This window comes from Dipodascopsis tothii (genome assembly GCF_038497935.1).
Source record: "Dipodascopsis tothii strain CBS 759.85 unplaced genomic scaffold V1510scaffold_26, whole genome shotgun sequence".
Classification (NCBI taxonomy): Eukaryota; Fungi; Ascomycota; class Lipomycetes; order Lipomycetales; family Lipomycetaceae; genus Neoaidaea; species Neoaidaea tothii.
The window spans coordinates 150,219-168,270 of NW_027118010.1; the positions used below are offsets into that span (position 1 = coordinate 150,219).

Consider the following 18,052-nt stretch of genomic DNA (forward strand, 5'->3'; position numbering starts at 1 on the left):
CCAGCATGCCCCGGCCGTGCGACCACAAGCCGCACGCCCCTACGTCTCGCGTGTAGTGTAACATTCATTGCGGCGAAAGCCGGACAACAGTCGCTCTCGATCATAACTATATCGTTCAGGTAGAGAAAGAGAATAAACAAACAACTCCAATAGCAAATTACTGAGAGACAATACATTTTGGACGGACGTTCCGCGTCCGAGAAACCATAAACAAACCCGCCTTCTTTTCCAAAAAACATGTCTCTGTAGACAGATGAGCGCAACGGCCGGCTAGTGTAGGCCCGAGTAGGCGGCGACCGGGAGCAGGGTCGGGTCCAGCCGGTTCTTGGCGAACGTGGGGGGCATGGGCCCGACGGTGGAGGCCGGGGCGACGGTGCCCGGCATGGGCGCCGGCAGGGACCCGGCCAGGGTGCCCGAGAGCGAGGACGACGTCGAGAGCGGCGAGGGCACGGACGCGGCCGAGGACGGCATGGACTGGGGCCCGTCGGCGAGCGGCAGGAAGGCCGAGCCGGCGGGCATCAGGTCGAGGCCGAGCGAGCCGGCGTCGATGGGCGACGGCATGGTGCCGGTCATGGCGGTGTCGCCGACGTCGATCCAGAGGTTGGGCACGCCCCGCGACTGGAACGGGTGCATGTTGAGCATGTCGCCGGTGAGGGTCGAGACGGACGGCGTCAGCAGCGGGTTGCCGAGCGCGCTGGCCGAGCTGAGCGAGGTGTTGCTCGAGCCGAGGCCGGAGACGTCCGACATGGACGTGTCGGTGGACGCCATGTCGTAGCCGTAGACCGGGTAGAAGCCGGGGTCGGGCGTGGGCGCCAGATGGAGCTCCGGGGCGGTCGGCGGCGGGCCCGGGGTGGGCGCGTCCGAGGCGAGCGCGTCGTCGGCCAGCGCGAGGTCGGCGGACTGCGTGGCGATGGCCGAGCCCGGCGAGAACAGCGGGGCGGACGGCGGGCCGCCAAAGTACGCGTACATGGGCACGCCGGCGACCGCCGGCGCGGCGTTGTTCATGTACGAGAAGTCGATGGCGGCCGGCACGGACCGGCTGCGGGTGCGCTTGTGCGAGAGGTGCGCCGGGCGGCTCGGCGCCGGCGCGGACGCGGGCGGCGCGGCCATGGCGACCAGGTCGACGTCGGCCGCGAACGCGGCCGGCTGGAGCTTGGGCGCCAGCGCGGGCGGCGCGAGCGTGCCGAAGCCCAGGCCGAGCCCGGCGTCCAGCGGCAGCGCCGCCGGCTTGGGCGTCTTCTGGCACAGGATCTGGGCCAGTTGCTGTTCCAGCAGCTTGAGCGGCCCCGTCAGCCGGTGCTCGAGCACGCGCGACGCCTGCTGGTCCTGGGTGAAGTCCTCGCTCGCGAACCAGCCGCCGCTGGAGTTCACCGACTCGATAAAGAACAGCGGCGGGGCCGAGAGCACGACGACGATGTCGCCCATGTCGGCCGCGGCCTTGGGGTCGGCGTCCGCGGCCGGGCGGTGCGGCTCGACGTAGATCTGCTTGACGGCCGCGAACGGGTACTCGATCTTGAACCCGTTGGACTCGTTGTTGATGTAGTATGTGAAGCGCAGCTGCGCGGGCGAGTAGAAGATGACCAGGTCCATCGAGTTGCAGGCGACGCGGCGCCACGAGCCGATGGTCAGCGACCGGCACGCGAACCGGTTGATCACGGTCTTGCCGGCGGCGGCCACGTCGGTCTGGAACAGCAGGCCGGGGTCGGTCGACGGCTTGAGGAAGCGCGGGTCCGACATGGACCCGAAGCTGGCCGAGCGCGCCAGCGGCAGCCGGCCGGACGACTGCACGGCCAGGTACTGCTTCATCGACTCGGGGATGGCGTCAAAGTCCTCGCCGTTCTCGATCGACTTCTTGGCCAGGAGCTTGATCTTGGCGCGCCGGTTCTGGAACCAGATCTGGACGGACCGCTCGGTCATGTTGATCTGGTCGGCCACGCGCTCGCGGGTCTTGCTGTTCGGCACCGGGTTGATGGCGAACTCGGCCTCGAGGATCGAGAGCTGCTCGGACGTCGCCCGCTGGCGCTTGTTGTTCTTCTGTTGCTGCGTGAGCGTGCTCTTGCGCGACATCCGGCGCACGACGGTCGGGCCCGCGGCCGCGACCGCGGTCGTGCTCGTCGGCGACGGCGACGACGACGCGGTCGAGAGGTAGTCTGGGATCAGCGGCGCCCGGGCGGCCACGTACCTGAGATGGGCGAATGCGCGCCGGCGAGGGAGTCCATGGCGAGGGCGGCCGGCAGCGCGGGGTAAGGAACGACGACAGTTGGCAGTATGGTACACCACGCAGTAAAGGATTGAAACTGCTGGATTCAAAAAACACCGGTGGCTAGGCCTGCGCGCGCATAGGCGGCCGCGGCGGAAAGGAGCGTGAGGGTTGGTCTTTAGACGAGCGCTGCAGGCATGCAGTCGCAGCACAGGCGCGCACACACGGCCGGCAGACTCAGCGGAGGGCCGGGCGCATGTACCGCCGCTGGCGGGCGGGCCGACGGGCCGACGGGCCGTGGGGAGGGGCGCGGACGGGCGCCCGCGGACGGTTCGGCGACCGAGATTTGCCCAAGGAAAGGCCCACAGAGGCGCGACACCAGCGCTCCGAGCGACCGCTGACAGGGACTGGCGACCGACGGCGAGCGTAGACGGCTGCGAGCGACTCGGAGTCCAAAAGGGCCTACCCTGTGAACAACCGACGGAGGAGTCGAACGAGTAGTGTTTTCTACTCGCCGTAGCGGATAGAGAGGAGGGTGAAAATCGGTAGGAAAATTAGTGCCTAGCAAGTGTCAGAACCTAAAACGCCCTGGCCGGGTAACGCGGTACGCCGGCCGTCTGCAGCCGCGGGCGGCTAGCCCGAACGGTCGAGACAGTGGCGGCGGCCGGCGGACTGGGCCAGACGGGCGCTGGCCGGCCGCACGGAGGCTGCCAGGCGAGCGGCGCGCGGCCCAGCACGGCGGGCGCGCCAGGATGCTGGGCGAGCCAGGGCGGTGGGCGGCCCAGGGCGGCGGTACGACGCCAGCACGGCGGAACCGCGCCCGCAGGGCGCCAGCGCGGGCTAGCGCCAAGGCCGCCGATGGCGCGGAGCCGCGCTGGCGGGGGCACGGCGCTGGGGGCGTGGCGACGGCGTGGCGACGGCGTGGCGACGGTGTGGCCGCGGCGTGCCGGCGGCAGGCGCCGCGGCCAGGCGGGCGGGGGCCGGGCGGGCGCCCTGCGGGCGGCCTGCGGGCCAGGGCGGGCCCGACGCGCGCCAGGGCGGGCGCCGCGGCGCCCGCGTCTCGGCGTTAGCAGCGGCGGGGACTGTGCGGTCGCGCTGCGGCCGCACCGGCGGCCGCCCAGGCCAGGACAGCCGGCGCAGCCGGCGCGTGGGCTGCAGGCGGCGCAGGCTAGCCGTCCGGGGGCGGCGGCGTGGGCTGCGCGTACCGGCGCGGCTAGCGTGGCGGGCGCTGGATCCGGCGGCGACGGCGCGTCCAGGGGCGACAGGCCTCGGCAGCGGCCGCGTGCGCCGGGCGCAGCGGCCAGGGGCGGCGGCACGCGCGGCCAGGCACGGCAGCCCCCCCGGGTAACTTCGGCCGGGAGCGGCTAGCGCGGCAAACCCTAAGTTAGGGCTCTCGCGGCTCGCCCTGCTGCGCTCCCCGGCCCCCGGCGCGCGCCCACCCGGCTCCCGGGCGGCGCGCTCGCTTGCCGCGCAGCGCGGCGCCGTCACCCCACGGCCCCGCCGCCCGCCGCGAGCCACCCGCCCGGCGCGTCCGGCAGGCGCCCGTCTGGCCCAGTCCGCCGGCCGTGGGCGAGCTGTCATCTTTAGTTTGTCCCAGCAAGCGTGAACACGCCAGAGTTCCTGCCCGCCCGCTGGCCGCGGGAAGCGAGTGCAAGCGAGCGAGTGCGGCCTAGCCCGCCGACCGCGGCCGGCCGGGCAGCGCTAGGCCAGGGCCGAAAAGGGGCGCGGCGGCTGTGTGACGCTGTGGCGGCGTGGCGGCGTCGTGGCGCGGCCCGCCGGCCCGTTGGGTCGCCGCTACCCGGCCTGCGCCAGGCTGAGACCCGTCCGGCGCGCTGAAACTCGGCTGCCAGCCGGCTCGGCTGCGCCCGCGCGCCCCCTGGCTCCTGACGCGGCCCAGCGCGCCGGCCGCGCCGGCCGCGCCCCCGGCCGCGCCCGCGCCCGCGCGGGCCACGGCTAGCGCTGACTCCCCCTCGCCCGACGTCACCATTCCCGCGCCGCGTGCCGCGCCACACGCGCCTCCGCGCTACTGCACGCGTGCATGCATGACGCGCGTAGCGCCGCAGACTGCATGCACGTGCATGCGCGTGCATGCGCCTGCGTGCCCGCGCGTCCGACCGCGCGCAGCCGCCGCAACGTCGAACACGTCCAGAACCGGCCTGGCTAGAAGGCTTCTAGAGCCGGCCGCGCCGCCGGCCGCGCGCCGATGACGTGCCCGCGTCGCAGCCGCACGGCCCTCTACGTTCGCTCGCGGCAAGTCGTGCATTCTTGCCTACAGGTCCTTCTATGCAAAACATTCCGTCGTGTCCGTGCCTGCGCCGCCGCAGGCTCTATGTCTCTCGGTGCAGCGGGTCGCGCGCGGCGTCGTCCACGCTGAAACGCACCTTGCCGGCCGCCGCGCGCGCCGAGCCCACGCTGTACACGCTCCCGCGGTCCTCCAGGTCCACGGTGGCGCCGGTGTTGGTCGGGTCCACGCCCAGCCGGCTGTTGAACCGGCGGTGGCTGGCCTCGTAGCCCGCGCCCGCGTAGACGGCCGAGCCGGCGCGGCCGTCGGCGTCCGCCGCGTACTCGCGCTTCCACAGCATCTCGTCGATCTCGCGCTCGTTCTGGCGCTCGACGGCCAGCTGGCGCTCCAGCGCCTCCATCTTGGCCAGCCGGCGCTTGTCGCCCGCCCAGCCCTGGTGGAGCTCCATCTCGGCGTCGAGGTCGAGCCGCGCGGCCAGCGCCTCGTCCTTCTCGATCTCCTGGAACAGGTCGGTGTCGGTCGGGAAGAAGGTCGCGCGCAGGCAGATGAGCATGACGTCCAGCAGGTAGGCCGCGACCACGGCCAGCACGAGCGTGATCCACCACGTGCCGTCGCGGCCAAAGGTCTGGACGAGCGAGTCCTTGACCAGGTACCGCGTGAGCTCCTCGGGGTAGATCGACGTCAGCACCAGCGTCCACAGGAACCAGCCGCCGACGGAGATGATGAGCGAGCCAAAGTTGAGCACGCCCTTGTTGTGCGTCTCGGAGAAGTTGAGCTTGAGCGCGATGCCGGCGATGATGGCCGCGAAGTTCATGGTGCCCATCGGGTACATGCCGTCGTCCACGGCCGTGTGGCGCGCCCACACGTAGACCATCACGTACGTGACCAGGACGGCCTGCGCGCTCGCGACGCTCATCCAGCCCACAAAGATCTTGAAGTTGAAGTGCCGGTCGAGCCGGCTGGTCGAGTACAGCTCGGGCACGGCCACGAGCGTCTCCGGGCTGAGGTCCTTCATGAAGATGCCCAGGCACAGCACCGGCAAGCTCGTGAAGAGCGTGTTGTACATCGTCAGCGAGACCGACTCGTACAGCGACGTGCCCGAGTAGAGCGTGAAGGACTGGAACATGGCCTGGGTCAGGTAGAAGAAGAACTCCTTGTAGAACGTGGCCAGGACGTACTTGCTCAGCCGGACGTAGTTCCACCGGCCGTGCACGAACATGAGCTTGAGCAGGAACCGGAACTGGCCGACCGAGAAGTCGGACGAGCGCGCGGCCTGGAGGCCCTCCTTGCCGGCGATGCCGATGCCGACGTCGGCCGACTGGATCATGGCGATGTCGTTGGCGCCGTCGCCGATGGCGAGCGTGACCGTGCCCTTGGCCTTGGTGCGGATCGCCGTCACGAGCAGGCCCTTCTGGCTGGGGCTGGCGCGGCAGCAGATGACCGAGTCGGCCTTGACGCCGAGGTCGATGAAGAGCGTCATGAGCGTCATGTCGGCCTCGAAGCGGGCGAGCGTGCCGCCGTCGATGACGACGACGCAGTGCGCGACGCTGCCGTCGTCGATCTCGAGCATGGCCGTGGCCATCCGCCCGGCCAGGTCCGCGTCCTCCGTGCGCAGGATGACCACGGTCGAGTAGTCGTGGATCAGCCGGCACGAGTTGCCGATGCTGATGGCCGTCTCGCGCTTGTCGCCGGTGAGCATCCAGATCTTGATGCCGGCCCGGCGCAGCTTCTCGATGGCCTCGGGCACGCCCTCCTGGAGCTTGTCCTCGATGGCGGTGGCGCCGCCGAGCTCGAGGTTGGTCTCGATCAGCTCGCCCGCGCGCTCGATCTTGGCCTGCCGGTCGTCCAGGCTCGTCAGCGCGTCCTCGTACACCGCGGCCCACGCGCGGTACTCGTCCTCGGACAGGAACCGGTACGCGTACACCAGCGTGCGCAGGCCCTCGGTCGCGAACTCGTCGATGTGCGACAGCGTGCGCTCGAGCACGGCCTCGGCGTCGACCACGACCGCCTCGTCGACCCACGCGTCCAGCTGCGACTCGCCCGACCGCTCGAGCGGCGACCGCGTCTCGCCGTACGTGAGCGAGTGCCGCGGCACAAAGTCGATCGAGCTCGGCCGCGGCTCGAGCACGTCCGTGCCGGCCTCGTGCGCCTGCGCGCGCTGCAGGAAGCTGTCCAGGTTGCCGAGCGTGGCCTTGCGGTTGGCGCCGCCGAGGCCGCGCGGCAGGTTCAGGCTGACGCGCGCGTCGGCCGCGTGCGGCGCCGCGTGCCGGGCCTCCTTGCCGGGCTCGGCGCTGCCGCGCCCGGCCAGCGACGGCCGCGGGTCGAGCGACACCGAGTCGCGCGCCAGGATCGCGCGCTCGGCCTCGGCGTTCTTGCGGTTCGTCACGCGCCGGTGCACCTTGGCCATGGTCGCGTCGACCAGCTCGCGCGACTTGAGCCGCTCCATGATGACGTTGTCGGCGCCCTTGCAGATGAGCCCGATGCGGCCGTCCGGGAACCGCAGCACAATCGACATGCGCTTGCGCACCGACGAGAACTCGACCGTCTGCAGGATGTCGTACGTGTCCACGACGGGCTCGTGGTCGAAGCCCTTGGGGTACGTCTTGATCGACGCCGAGCGCAGCTGGCGGTCGACGACGATGTAGCCCAGGTCGCGCGCGGCCGTGACCAGCGCGAGCTCGTCCGGCGACGCCGCCTGGTACGAGATCTGCTGGTCGTCGTCGTCGTCGTCGTCGGCGGGCGCGGCGCTGACCTGCGGCTGCGGCTTGTCGTCGTCCGAGCTGTCCGGGCTGTCGCGGTACCGCCGGCGGATGCCGAAGCGCGCGCGCACGGAGCGGCGGCCGCGGGCGGGCTCGTCGTCGGAGGCGGTCGAGCTGGCGTCGTCCGTGCCGCGGTCGGGGATGCACGTGTGGCACAGCCCGATGGCCAGCAGGAACAGCCGCGCGCGCCGCGCAAACAGGCTGTGCGGCCGCAGCTGCAGGTACTGGATCAGCTCGAGCGTCGAGCGCACGCCCGCGCGGCCGGACAGCACCGAGCCGGCGCGCTCGGACGCGTACGTCGCCGTCGAGCGCCGCGGCGCGCCCAGCGCGTGCAGCGCCGACATGCTCGACATGCTCTTGTGGCGCGCGATCGGCGAGTCCAGGTCCAGCGTGCGCCGGAACGCCCGCGGCACGTTGTTGTCGTCCGCCAGCGACGCCGTCTCGGCCGCCGCCGTCGACGGGCCCGCGTACGGGTTCGCCGGCGACAGCGGCGCGCGGCCGGAGCGCGCCGACAGCGTGCGCACGTGCGTGCGCAGCCGGTGGCTCAGCGCCGACGACGTCGAGCGGCGCCCCGGGCCCGCGTGCGCGCGCTTCTCGCGCTCCACCGCGTCCGCGACCTCGCGCTTCAGGTCCAGGTCGTGCAGCCACGCGTGGCCGGCCACCGAGATCTTGCGGAAGATCATGATGTTGTCCGTCAGCGTGCCCGTCTTGTCCGAGAACACGTAGCTGACCTGGCCCAGCTCCTCGTTGATGGACGACGTGCGCGCCTCGCACGGCGTGTCGGTCTTGTCGTAGTACATGTCGACGTCCCACGTCAGCATCACGCGCTGGCTGATCTTGACGATCTCCATCGACACGTACAGCGACAGCGGGATCAGCGTGTTGAACATGATGATGAAGCTCATGACGAGCGGCACGAGCGAGATGTCGCTCTCGAGCAGGTAGAACGGGCTGGGCCCGCGCTCCTCGAGCTTCTCGGCGGCCGTGCAGAAGATGGCGAGGAAGACGACGAAGCCGACCATGAAGATGATGATCCGGTTGATGCGCGTCTGCAGCCGCGGCGCCTTGACGCGCGGCTGCTGGATGGCGTTCATGCGGATCTTGGTCTCCTGGCCGGAGAAGACGACCATGCCGTACGCGGTGTCCGTGTTGCGGAGGACCGAGCCGCGGTAGATGATGTTGTCGTTCGAGAGCGCGAGCTTGGCGGGCGCGGCGCCGGAGCGGTCGTCGACGGTGAGCGTGCCGTCGAACTTGTACAGGTCCAGGTTGGGGTCCTCGGTCACGACGGTGGTCTCGCAGCGGTCGAGGCCGTCGAAGGCGTGGTCGGCGCCGCAGAGCTCGACGAGCGCGGGCAGACACACCTTGTTCTTGAGGTTGGTCTCGCCGTCGAGCGCGGCGGTCTCGACGTACGCCTGGTCGCCGAGCCCGTCGGCGTCGAGCAGGAGCAGGTCCGCGGGCACCCAGTCGTTCTTGCGCAGCCGCACGATGTCGCCGACCTTGATGTCCTGCCAGGCGGTGCGCGCCCAGCGCACGCGGCCGTCCGCGGACGCGGCGGACGCGGCCGTCGCGGCCGGCGCCAGGCCGTCGCGCACGCTGCGGCACAGCTGCGCCACGTGCGCCACCTTGTTGTTCTCCGACGCGTCCTGCCGGTGGCGCTGCCAGTCGTCGAAGCCCTCGCGCGCCATGGCGATGAACGTGAAGATCATGAACGTGATGATGCTGTTGAACGTGCCCGTCGTCGAGTACGACGGCACGAGCTGCAGGATCGACACCACCAGGAAGTACACGTTGGCCAGCTTGGAGAACTGCGCCGCCAGCAGCAGCGGGAACGCGTTGTACCGGTTGTAGATCGACGACACGACCGTGTTGGAGATGTACGGCCGCGACGTGCGCTCGTCCGTCAGCAGCGGCATGCCCGGCGCCCGCAGCTCGAGCGGGATCACCCGGCCGCCCTTGCTCGGCGGGATCTGGTCGATCTGGTAGATGAAGTTCTTGACCGCCCGGTAGTAGCTCTCGAGCCGGCCGGTGAAGCCCGACTGGAAGACGCGCGACGCCTTCCAGTTGGCCGGCGAGATCGCCGAGGACGGGAAGACGGCCGAGGCGTTGACGTCGGTGCGCGACGAGTTGCGGTCGATCCCGTAGAAGCTGGCCATGAACGGCCGCTTGAACGACGACAGCGCGCTGGACGCGCGCGGCCGGCTCCCGCGCGGCTCGTCCGGCACGGCCAGCGCCGGCCGCGGCGGGCCGGCGTCGGGCGCGCCGAGCTCGTCGGCCGGCGCCGCGAACGGGCCGGCGCCGAGCGTCGACGGCGCGCTGGACGCCAGCGGCGACGACCGGAACGGCATGGCCGCGGGGTTGTCCGACATCTCGATCGGCGACAGCTGGTTGGTGATGCCCTTGTTGAAGATCTGCGTCCGCAGACTGTACCCGCGGCGGCGCGACTTGATGGCCTGCTCGGCGGCCGGCACCGGCGGCGGGCTCGACGGCGACACGGGCGCGGCCAGGCCCGACGCGAACTCGACCGACGGCGAGACGGGCTCGGGCTCGAACGGCCACGGGCCGTGCTCGTGCGGCGGCGACAGCGGCGACGGCACCGCGGGCGCGGTCTGGCCCGCCGGTCGCCGGTACGCCGCCGGCGTGGCCGCGAGCGAGTCCGGCGACTCGGGCGAAAACGCTTCTGGCGACGCGTGCGGCTCGGTGGCCGTCGCGAACGACGCCGCCGACGGCGCGCCCGCCGCCGGCTCGTCGAACGTCGTGATGATGGCCGGCAGCGCCGGCCCGGCGCCGATTCCGGGGCCATTGGCCGGCCGCGTCGGCAGCGCGGCCGGCGGCTCAAACAGGCCCTCCAGGTCGGCTATCGACGACCGGTGGCCGACCGGCGGCAGCGGCGGGCTGCGCGAGCCCCCCGCGGGCTCCGCCGGCGGCGCCCGTCCATTGGAAGCCATGGCTCAGGTCTCTGGCACCCGATCCACCGCCTGCACGGACGGAGTGCACCTTTTCGTGAGCGATCTGAACAACGAGCGCGGACAAGAGGCGCCGGCTGCTGCAGGATCTGGGCGCTCGGAGCTGGAGGCGCACAGCGCAACGTGGAATTGCACACTCGGCGGGTGCTGCAACGGCTGCAGAGAGAAGCAGGACTGAATCGCCGGTTGCGAGCCTGGGACGCCTGGTCAGGAGGGGAAGAAGGTTTATGGCCTTTTGCTGGCGGTTAGCTTTTTGCTCTTTTTTGGGAAGCACTAGCGTGGCATGTACATGGGAGTATTGGCGGTCTCGGAGCACTGTCTACGACTAGACACGGGGAACGACGCACAGCCGCGGCCGCCCGTTCTTGGCCAGGCTGTGGCGGGGACCGCGGCCGGGCGCGCTCAAGCCCCCGGCCCGGCGCCCAGGCACTCGGCGCCGCGGCGGACGGCGCCGCCGGGCGCGCGCGGCGGCCGCGCGCGATTCTCAAGAGAGTAGGTTTGCGCACCGACAGCTGACGTCGGCCGCGGACGCGGTCTGATCGCCCGAATCGGGGAGTCGTGGGCGCATGTGTGGCTGGAAGAGGCGCGCTAGCGATAGAGCGACACAACACGATACAACAACGGCAAGATCTCGCTGGCTCGGCGCGCTAGCGCATGAACGCGACCCGGGAGCACGGCACCGATGCCGCCCGGGGCCAGCGCACCGCAGCCGCGACGGCGGAGGCAGCCGCCATGCAGCTGCCTGCAGCAGCGTGCAGCAGCGTGCGGCGGACGCTGGGCGCGCCTGGGAGGCCGGGCGCGCCACGCATCACGCTAGCCCAACACGGCAATATACAGGCACACCCTACGGAGCGCCCAGGCGCGCGGCGCCGGCCGGCAGGGTCAGCCGCCGGCCGCGCGGCGCGGACGTCGCGCCGGCAGGCTGCCGGATCGCGCGGCGCGCGGGCGTCTACCGATAGCTGGCGGCGCTGCCGGCGGCGCACGTACGATGGAGCGCGCGGGCTGCATGTACGGGCAGGCCGACGTCGACGCGGGCCCGCGCTATCGCGCCCGTTCTGGCGCTCGCGCGCGGCGCGGCACGGCCAGGCTTGGCGCCGCGGCGGCTGCGCCTCGGGCGTCGCCGAGCAGGGCGCGGCGCCAAGCCGGGCCGCGCGACGGTTGCGGCACAGACGGCGCGCGACAGCGCGGTTGTGCGCGCGTTCGCCGGGCCCGGCCGCGCGACACTTGCGCCGCATCCGGCCCCCGCCGCGCGCGGCCACACGCCCGGTTACCCGCCACGCGCCCGGAAACGCACCAAACGGCGCTGCCCGCTGGTCCCCGCGGCCACAGAACCGGCAGCCGCACGAACGCGGTCGCGCGCGCACCCTCGGTGCGGCGCTCGGCCGCCGGCTGTGGCCGCCGGCAGTGCGCCGCCGCGTCCGGGCCCCAAGGGCCGCCCCGGCCGCCGCTGCAACCGGCGCGCCCTGGCGAGGCCGCGAAGGTCTCACGTGCGCAGGCGAGGCGCCGCGTCGCGCGACGCTTGTGTGCGCAACTGTCGCGCCGCGTCGCGCCTGTGCCGCCGCCGCGCTCGGCACCACATTCCCGCCCCCCTGACGCATCTGCGCTGTGTCATCATCGCGCCATACCCGTCCAGTGACAGCGCCGGCAGTTGCCAGCACAAAACTTCCGCATCTGACAAGAGTCGGGCGGGGCAGGTGCGGCGCGCCGCGGCCGGCCGCCGCGGCGCGCCGCCGCCGCCGCACGTCTTTGTCCGCGGCGGTGTCTTTGTGCGGCTATGCGCCACGAGTGGCAAACACCCGCCTCTGACTAATCATGCCGCAACCGTCTCAGCCTCCCACCAGCCCGGCCGGCCACTATCTTTCCCCACCGCTGCCGGCGATCGTCCACTAAATCCTTCGGCTCGCCACTCCGCGTCTGTCCACTAAGGCCATCGGCGCCGCCGCGCCGCTGCGCTCGCCGGCCCCCGCCGGTGTCGGCCGGCGCCGGAGCCGGCCCGCCGCCACCGTAGTGCGCCACTGTAGCCACTGGCAGCGCGCGTGTTCGTCTTTGTCATCCCGCCGCTCTTTCTCCCGCCCGCGGCTCTGTGTTTTGTGACCCATATTTGGTAGTGCTGTTGTGGTTGGTGACACATTAGTAACGCCGTTCAACAAAGCTTACCTAATTTGCCTCACTATTTCGTTTTCCTCCCCGTCCATTTCCATTTTTTCCTCCTCCCTTTTCAAATTCGCAACAATTCACGGCACGGTTTGGTCTCTAGAGCTACCAACCGGACGTTTCAGCACACCTAGAGCCTAGCAGGTAACCTTTGCACCCGGCACATCCTTCGGATAGAGCGAGGGAGATAGCCGGCTAGAGACAGCAGTGCAGAGAGTGTGCCGAGCCGAGTGTTTGGTACACCACGAGCGCACGAGGTTCCAACATCGACTCGCGAGCATAGGCGCCCGAGTCGCTGGACCAGCGTCGTTGAAGCCGTTTGGCCTTTGACGACTGAAGCCTGTCCGGGCTGTTGCGGACACACACAAGCGGACGTTGATGATTGCGGTCCACATTCCGCCACCTTGAGTCACTTGCCCACCAACAAGTGCACGAGCCTGGTAAGCGACGGGCGCGACGGGGGCCGGAGGTGCGTGCGTCTGGGGGGCGCTGCGCGCGGCACAGGCAGACGCCGACGTTTGCCGGCCGGTTCGGGCCGGCCGCGCTGGGCCGGCCAGCCCCTCCCAGCCCTCCACCCCCCCTCCTCCACGCGGCGGCAGTGTGCTAACGTCAGAGCCATGCGGGATGTTAATTTCAATTCGTTTATCAACAGCAAAGCGGCGGTCAACGTGACCTCGGGCCTGTACGACCGCCGTGCGCTCGACTGCACCTCCGACAAGCCCCTTATCAACTCGCTGAATCACCTGACGTACCTGACGTCGTCGTCGGCGCGCATCCGCGAGTCGCTGACGCTCGATGGCGGCGTCGAGCGCCTGATCGCGATCCTGAAGGACTGCAAGGGCTTCCACTCCAAGGACCCGCTGATGGCCTGGAAGTGGACCCTGGCGTTCCAGTGCCTGGTGTCGATCGGCGTGCGCGGCACCGAGACCGTGCGCCGCCGCGTGGTCGAGGCCGACATCGTGCCAGTGATCGCGACCGTGCTGGACAACTTTCTCGAGGCGCTGGACAAGCTGCGAATGTACCAGGACGCGTTTGCCGAGCGCAACATCGGCGGCCACCCGATCGACAACCACCTCACACATACACACAGCCCAGCGCCGTCGGTGCCAGCGTCGATCATGGCGCCGTCGGACGCCGCGGACGCGGACGCTGCGCCCGCGCGCGCACACCGGCCGCGGACACACACCCGCCGCCACCACGAGCCGACGGAGGACGCCGGAGAGGGCGCCGGCGACAACGAGGAGGTCAGCAGCAACGCGTCTTCATCAACGGCGATGCTGCGGTACAGCCTGGACGTGATGGGCGTGGGCTCGACGGCGAGTGCGACCACCAGTGGGCCGACGAGCGCGGTCGCGAGCGGTGCTCCGAGCCCGACCGCGTCAGCGCACAGCGCCAACGTCGAGATCCTGGACCAGTCGACGGCGATGAACGTCGACGACCGGAGCTCGCCGTTCGAGGTCGTGCCGACCGAGTCTGAGTCCGAGGACGCCGTGACGGCGATGATCCAGGACGCCATCTTCACCGACAACGGGGTGGCCGCGGTTGCCGCGGCGTCCGCGTCCCGGGTGAACTCTGCGAGCGACCCGTCGGCGCGGCCTGCGGGCGAGATCCACGGCCGGCCGCACAACCTGGCGATGATGAACCCGATGATCATGCCGACGATCGAGGACGGCGACAGCGACGTGGCTACCGAGGCCGCGGTCGAGACTGCCGCGCCGAACCTGCCTGCCGCCGGCGGCACCGCGCCGGCGGACCCGCGGCTGGCCAACAACGCTGGCCGGTCGTCGCTGTTCCCGACGGCGACAGACAATTCAGGCGCGCCGCAGCCGGCGGACGACGCGATTCCGCCGTCGCCGCTCAACATGCTGGCCTCGTCGCTCTTTGGCACAGACTTCCTGCTCCCCCGCGAGGAGGATGTTCTGTGGTCGCTGCAGCTGCTTGCGTACGTGTCCAAGTACACGTACCTGAGGCCGTACTTTCAGCAGACGCACATCGTGCCCGGCCTGTCGGTGCGCGCCAACATGCCCGCGCTGGCCAAGTCGAGCGGCGCGGAGAACGAGGGCGAGGCGAGCTCGAGCTCGGCCAAGCGAAAGTTCAACCGGCCGCTGGCGCCGGCCAACTCTGCATTCTGCCCGGCGTCGTCGGCCCCGCCGATGTCGACGGCCAACCCCAACACGACGACCGGCGCGGCCCACGGCAGCGCCCACAACCCTCTTGCATATACCCCATCGCCGGCTTTTGGAACGCACGCGGCCGACCAGGAGAACATCAACACGCAGCGGCCGGCCCGGCGACCGCCGCAGCCGTACTGCGACACGGACGAGATGATCGTCGACAGTCTGGGCGCGCAGCCCGCGCTGCTGCCGGACCGCGCGACGGACGACGCCGACGACATGGAGGAGGACATGGAGTTCGACGCGCAGGACGACAAGCAGCTCAAGCACCCTGTCAAGCTGTTCACGGACCCGCGCGTCGACCCCGAGCTCGACGACGACCTCATCGACGACGAGTACAAGATGCCGATCATCAACGTGTTTCCGCTCGTCGAGCGGTTCACGGTCCGGACCCACCCGTCTGAGATGCAGTACTGGGCCGGCGTCATCATGCGCAACTCGTGCCGCAAGGACGAGCTGCGCGGCGGCATCCGCCAGTGCGCCTGCTTCGACTGCGGCAAGTGGGAGGAGTTCCCGCGACAGTTCGCCAAGTGTCGCCGGTGCCGGCGCACCAAGTACTGCTCCAAGTCGTGCCAGTCCAAGGCCTGGTACTTCCACCGCCACTGGTGCGTCAGCGCCGCCTAGGCACCATCAAAAGGCCCCATCACGCCATCATCATCTTACGCTCTCACGGCCTCACATCTCACACGGACCCGTTTTTGTTTTTAGTTATCATCATTCGGAGGAGAATTCATAGCTTTTTGAGGTAAAATTTTTCATGGTTCCGTCGTTACCGCGCAGTCAGGTTCATCGTTATCTCGTTTATCTCATCTTCATTTATCGTTTATGTACGAGTTGGATCTTTATACTGTATGTACAGATAATCGAAAGTTCGACTATAGAGCGGCCGGGCCTGGTGCACCGCCACTGGCGAGCCTGTGCGGCGAGTGTGTGGTGGCTGTCCTGCGGGACGATGAGCCGCACGGCATGCGGCGCGAGATGTAGTCGGGCTCGCTGCACCGCCACTGACGACGGCTGCGGCGCCCTCGGGCGACGAGCCGCACGATCTGCGGCGCACGCCTCCTGCCCCGACTAGATCACCGCCACATGCGCACCGCCACTGCAGCCCTCGGAACACCCGCCTGCGCCAGCCGCACGACCTGCGGCTCGCTGCCCCCTCGCAATCCGACCGGGTTTATTATACCGAACCAAAGCTAGTTTACGCCAATATATGCAATAACTACGTCGACAGTGCAGTCGAGTCGTCGTCCGATTCCTGCAGCAGGTCGTCGCGGTGGTCGGTGGTGACCAGGAACGTACCGAGGAAGACGGCCGAGTAGATGAGCAAGAAGACAAAGAACAGCGCGTTCGTGAACCAGCCCACAGTAGCCGAGTAGATGAGCAGGAACACGGTGGGGCCGACAACGCGGGCCATGGCGTGCAGCAGCGCAAACGCGCCGAGCAGCGCGCCGATCTGCTCCTTCTGCACGTGCTTGCTGGCGGTGGCCTGGAGCAGCGGGGACGAGCCCGAGCCGAGGGCCGAGAGCGTGCCCGCGACGACGAACTGGGGCTGCGTCTTGGCAGCCGCAAAGCCCACGTAGGCCATGAGGTTGAACGTCAGCGACGTGCGGACGAGACTGGGTCAGCAAGGCCACGGAAACACCTACACGACGTCGGACGGGTTGGCGCCGACCAGCTCGTCAAACGGCACGTACGTGCCCTTCCAGCGGCGGTAGTCGACGACCTTGCGGCGGATGAACTGGATGGCCGCCGGCAGGACCACAAACAGGTTGACCACGCGGATGATGCCGATCCAGGTCATGTAGTAGCCGGTCTCGACGGAGCCCCAGTCGAACGCGTACTCGGCGTACATCAGGCCGGCAGCAAACTCGCCCATGCCGTTGCCGATGACGAGCGCGTCCATGACGCTGAGCGCCAGGATGTTGCGCTTGAGGTCGAGGTGGAAGCCCTCCTTGGGCCAGAGCACGCGCAGCGGCGCAAACACGTTGAGCGCGCCGGCCACGCGGCGCAGGGCCGACTGCTGCCCGGCGAACTGGTGCTTGAGCCGGTGCAGCTCGCGCGCGTGCAGCTGGCTGGCCTTGGTCAGCGACTCGGGGATCACCAGCAGCGCGCCCAGGATGAAGCAGCCCTGCATGGCCACGGCCAGGTAGAAGAACGCGAGCAGGTTGTCGAAGCGGTCGACCATGTAGCTCGCCAGCGTCGGCCCGACCGAGTTGCCCACGAAGAGCAGGCCGTGGAAGAGCGCAAACACGCGGGCGCGCTTCTCGTGGGGCGTGCAGTCGGACGAGTACGAGTTGGACACGGCCACGACGGTCAGGAACGAGCCCGTGGCGCCGTCGCACGCGGCCGCAACGAGCAGCAGCCAGTAGTTGTGCACGTTCGCCGACTGGCCGGCGTAGATCCAGATCGAGTCGCCGATGAACGGACCAAACGCGGCCAGCGCCATCATGCGCGTGCGGCCGTACCGGTCGGCCAGCGAGCCGATGTGCGGCGCCACCAGCGCCGCGCACAGCCCGGTGATGATCCCGATCCACATGTTCAGCCGCGACGCGGCCGCGTGGATCTCGGGGATGTGGCACTGGCTGTCGATGTCCCCCAGGCTGCCCACCAGGCCGTCCTCGGCAAAGTGCTCGCGGCAGATCAGCGCCAGCGACAGGTTGATCTTGGGCGCGATCGTGCTGGCGTCAGCAGGCCCCGGCGCGACCTACCCTCCGAACGCGATCGTGAACAGGATGAAGAACACGAGCAGGACGTAGATCTGCGTCAGCGCGGTCGCGGCGGCTTCCGTACCGACGGCGTCCGCCAGAAGCCCTGCGGCGCGGGCGCGTCCGCGAGCTCTGCCTGCCCCGTCGCCGGGTCGTCCGAGTACGGCGACATGGTCGCCGCGCTGGCGTCAGTGCGGCCGCGCGTCCACGTACCCGTAGCTCATGTCGTCGAGCAGAGCCGCGTCGCGGACGGCCTCCGTCGTGCGGCCGGGCTCGTCCTCGACCGCGGCCACCGTCACTGTCGGTCCGGCCTTTGTTTGCGCCATGGTGGCGATCTCTCAGGGCGCGTCCCGGGGCTATATACCTCGCCGGTGATATCTTATCACCACACAAGTCACAGCGGATCGGCCAGATGGTCGCGACAGAACGCGCCCGGTGGCAGCCGTGGCTATATAGCGGCCGCTGGGGCCACCGGGCATCGCATCGGCTGACCGGACGCGGTACAAGCTGCTAGGGCTCAGCCGACGCGCCGGGCTAGCCGTGTCCGCGGTGGGTCTCGCCGTGGCGCTTTGGACGGCCCCGTGCTGGCGAAGATCGGTCGGAGGCGGTTGTTGACCCCGGACGTGGCGCGTTGTGGCGGGTCTAGACATGGCGCCGCCGGATATGCCGAAAGACCGATGGACGGCGGTCACCCGGCGGGGTAGCTGCGGGTCGGTCTGTGCGGCGGGTGGCTGCGGACGCCGCGGGTCGCCGGGCGGGGCGACCCGCCGAGCCGGGTCGCGGCGGCCCGGCCGGCGGCGCGGTCGGGGCCGGCGGGTCGCCCGCCGCACGGACTGGCGACCCGACCCGCCGGCG

The 18,052-nt window shown here is 70.0% G+C and overlaps 3 protein-coding genes across 3 annotated transcripts; 1 reads left to right on the forward strand and 2 right to left on the reverse strand.

Annotated features, from left to right (window-relative positions):
• Positions 1-270: 270 nt before the first annotated feature.
• V1510DRAFT_438027 (uncharacterized protein) lies at positions 271-10,485 on the reverse strand (the record flags this gene model as incomplete). The annotated part of the gene is made up of 3 exons (XM_066935590.1): positions 4,582-10,485; positions 2,809-3,564; positions 271-2,634 (listed from the first exon to the last, which is right to left on the reverse strand). Exons 1-3 carry the CDS (start codon positions 10,144-10,146, stop codon positions 271-273), a joined length of 8,685 nt encoding a protein of 2,894 aa, XP_066787674.1. The 5' UTR covers positions 10,147-10,485.
• Positions 10,486-12,528: 2,043 nt separating this feature from the next.
• Positions 12,529-15,217, forward strand: V1510DRAFT_215325 (uncharacterized protein). Its single transcript, XM_066930475.1, has 2 exons — positions 12,529-12,758; positions 12,934-15,217. The coding sequence occupies exon 2, from the start codon at positions 12,936-12,938 to the stop codon at positions 15,114-15,116; it is 2,181 nt and encodes a 726-aa protein (XP_066787675.1). The 5' UTR covers positions 12,529-12,758; positions 12,934-12,935; the 3' UTR covers positions 15,117-15,217.
• Positions 15,218-15,298: 81 nt separating this feature from the next.
• Positions 15,299-17,923, reverse strand: V1510DRAFT_420687 (major facilitator superfamily domain-containing protein). Its single transcript, XM_066934490.1, has 5 exons — positions 17,411-17,923; positions 17,283-17,379; positions 17,201-17,250; positions 16,139-17,170; positions 15,299-16,108 (listed from the first exon to the last, which is right to left on the reverse strand). Exons 1-5 carry the CDS (start codon positions 17,521-17,523, stop codon positions 15,712-15,714), a joined length of 1,689 nt encoding a protein of 562 aa, XP_066787676.1. The 5' UTR covers positions 17,524-17,923; the 3' UTR covers positions 15,299-15,711.
• Between the last annotated feature and the right edge of the window lie 129 nt (positions 17,924-18,052).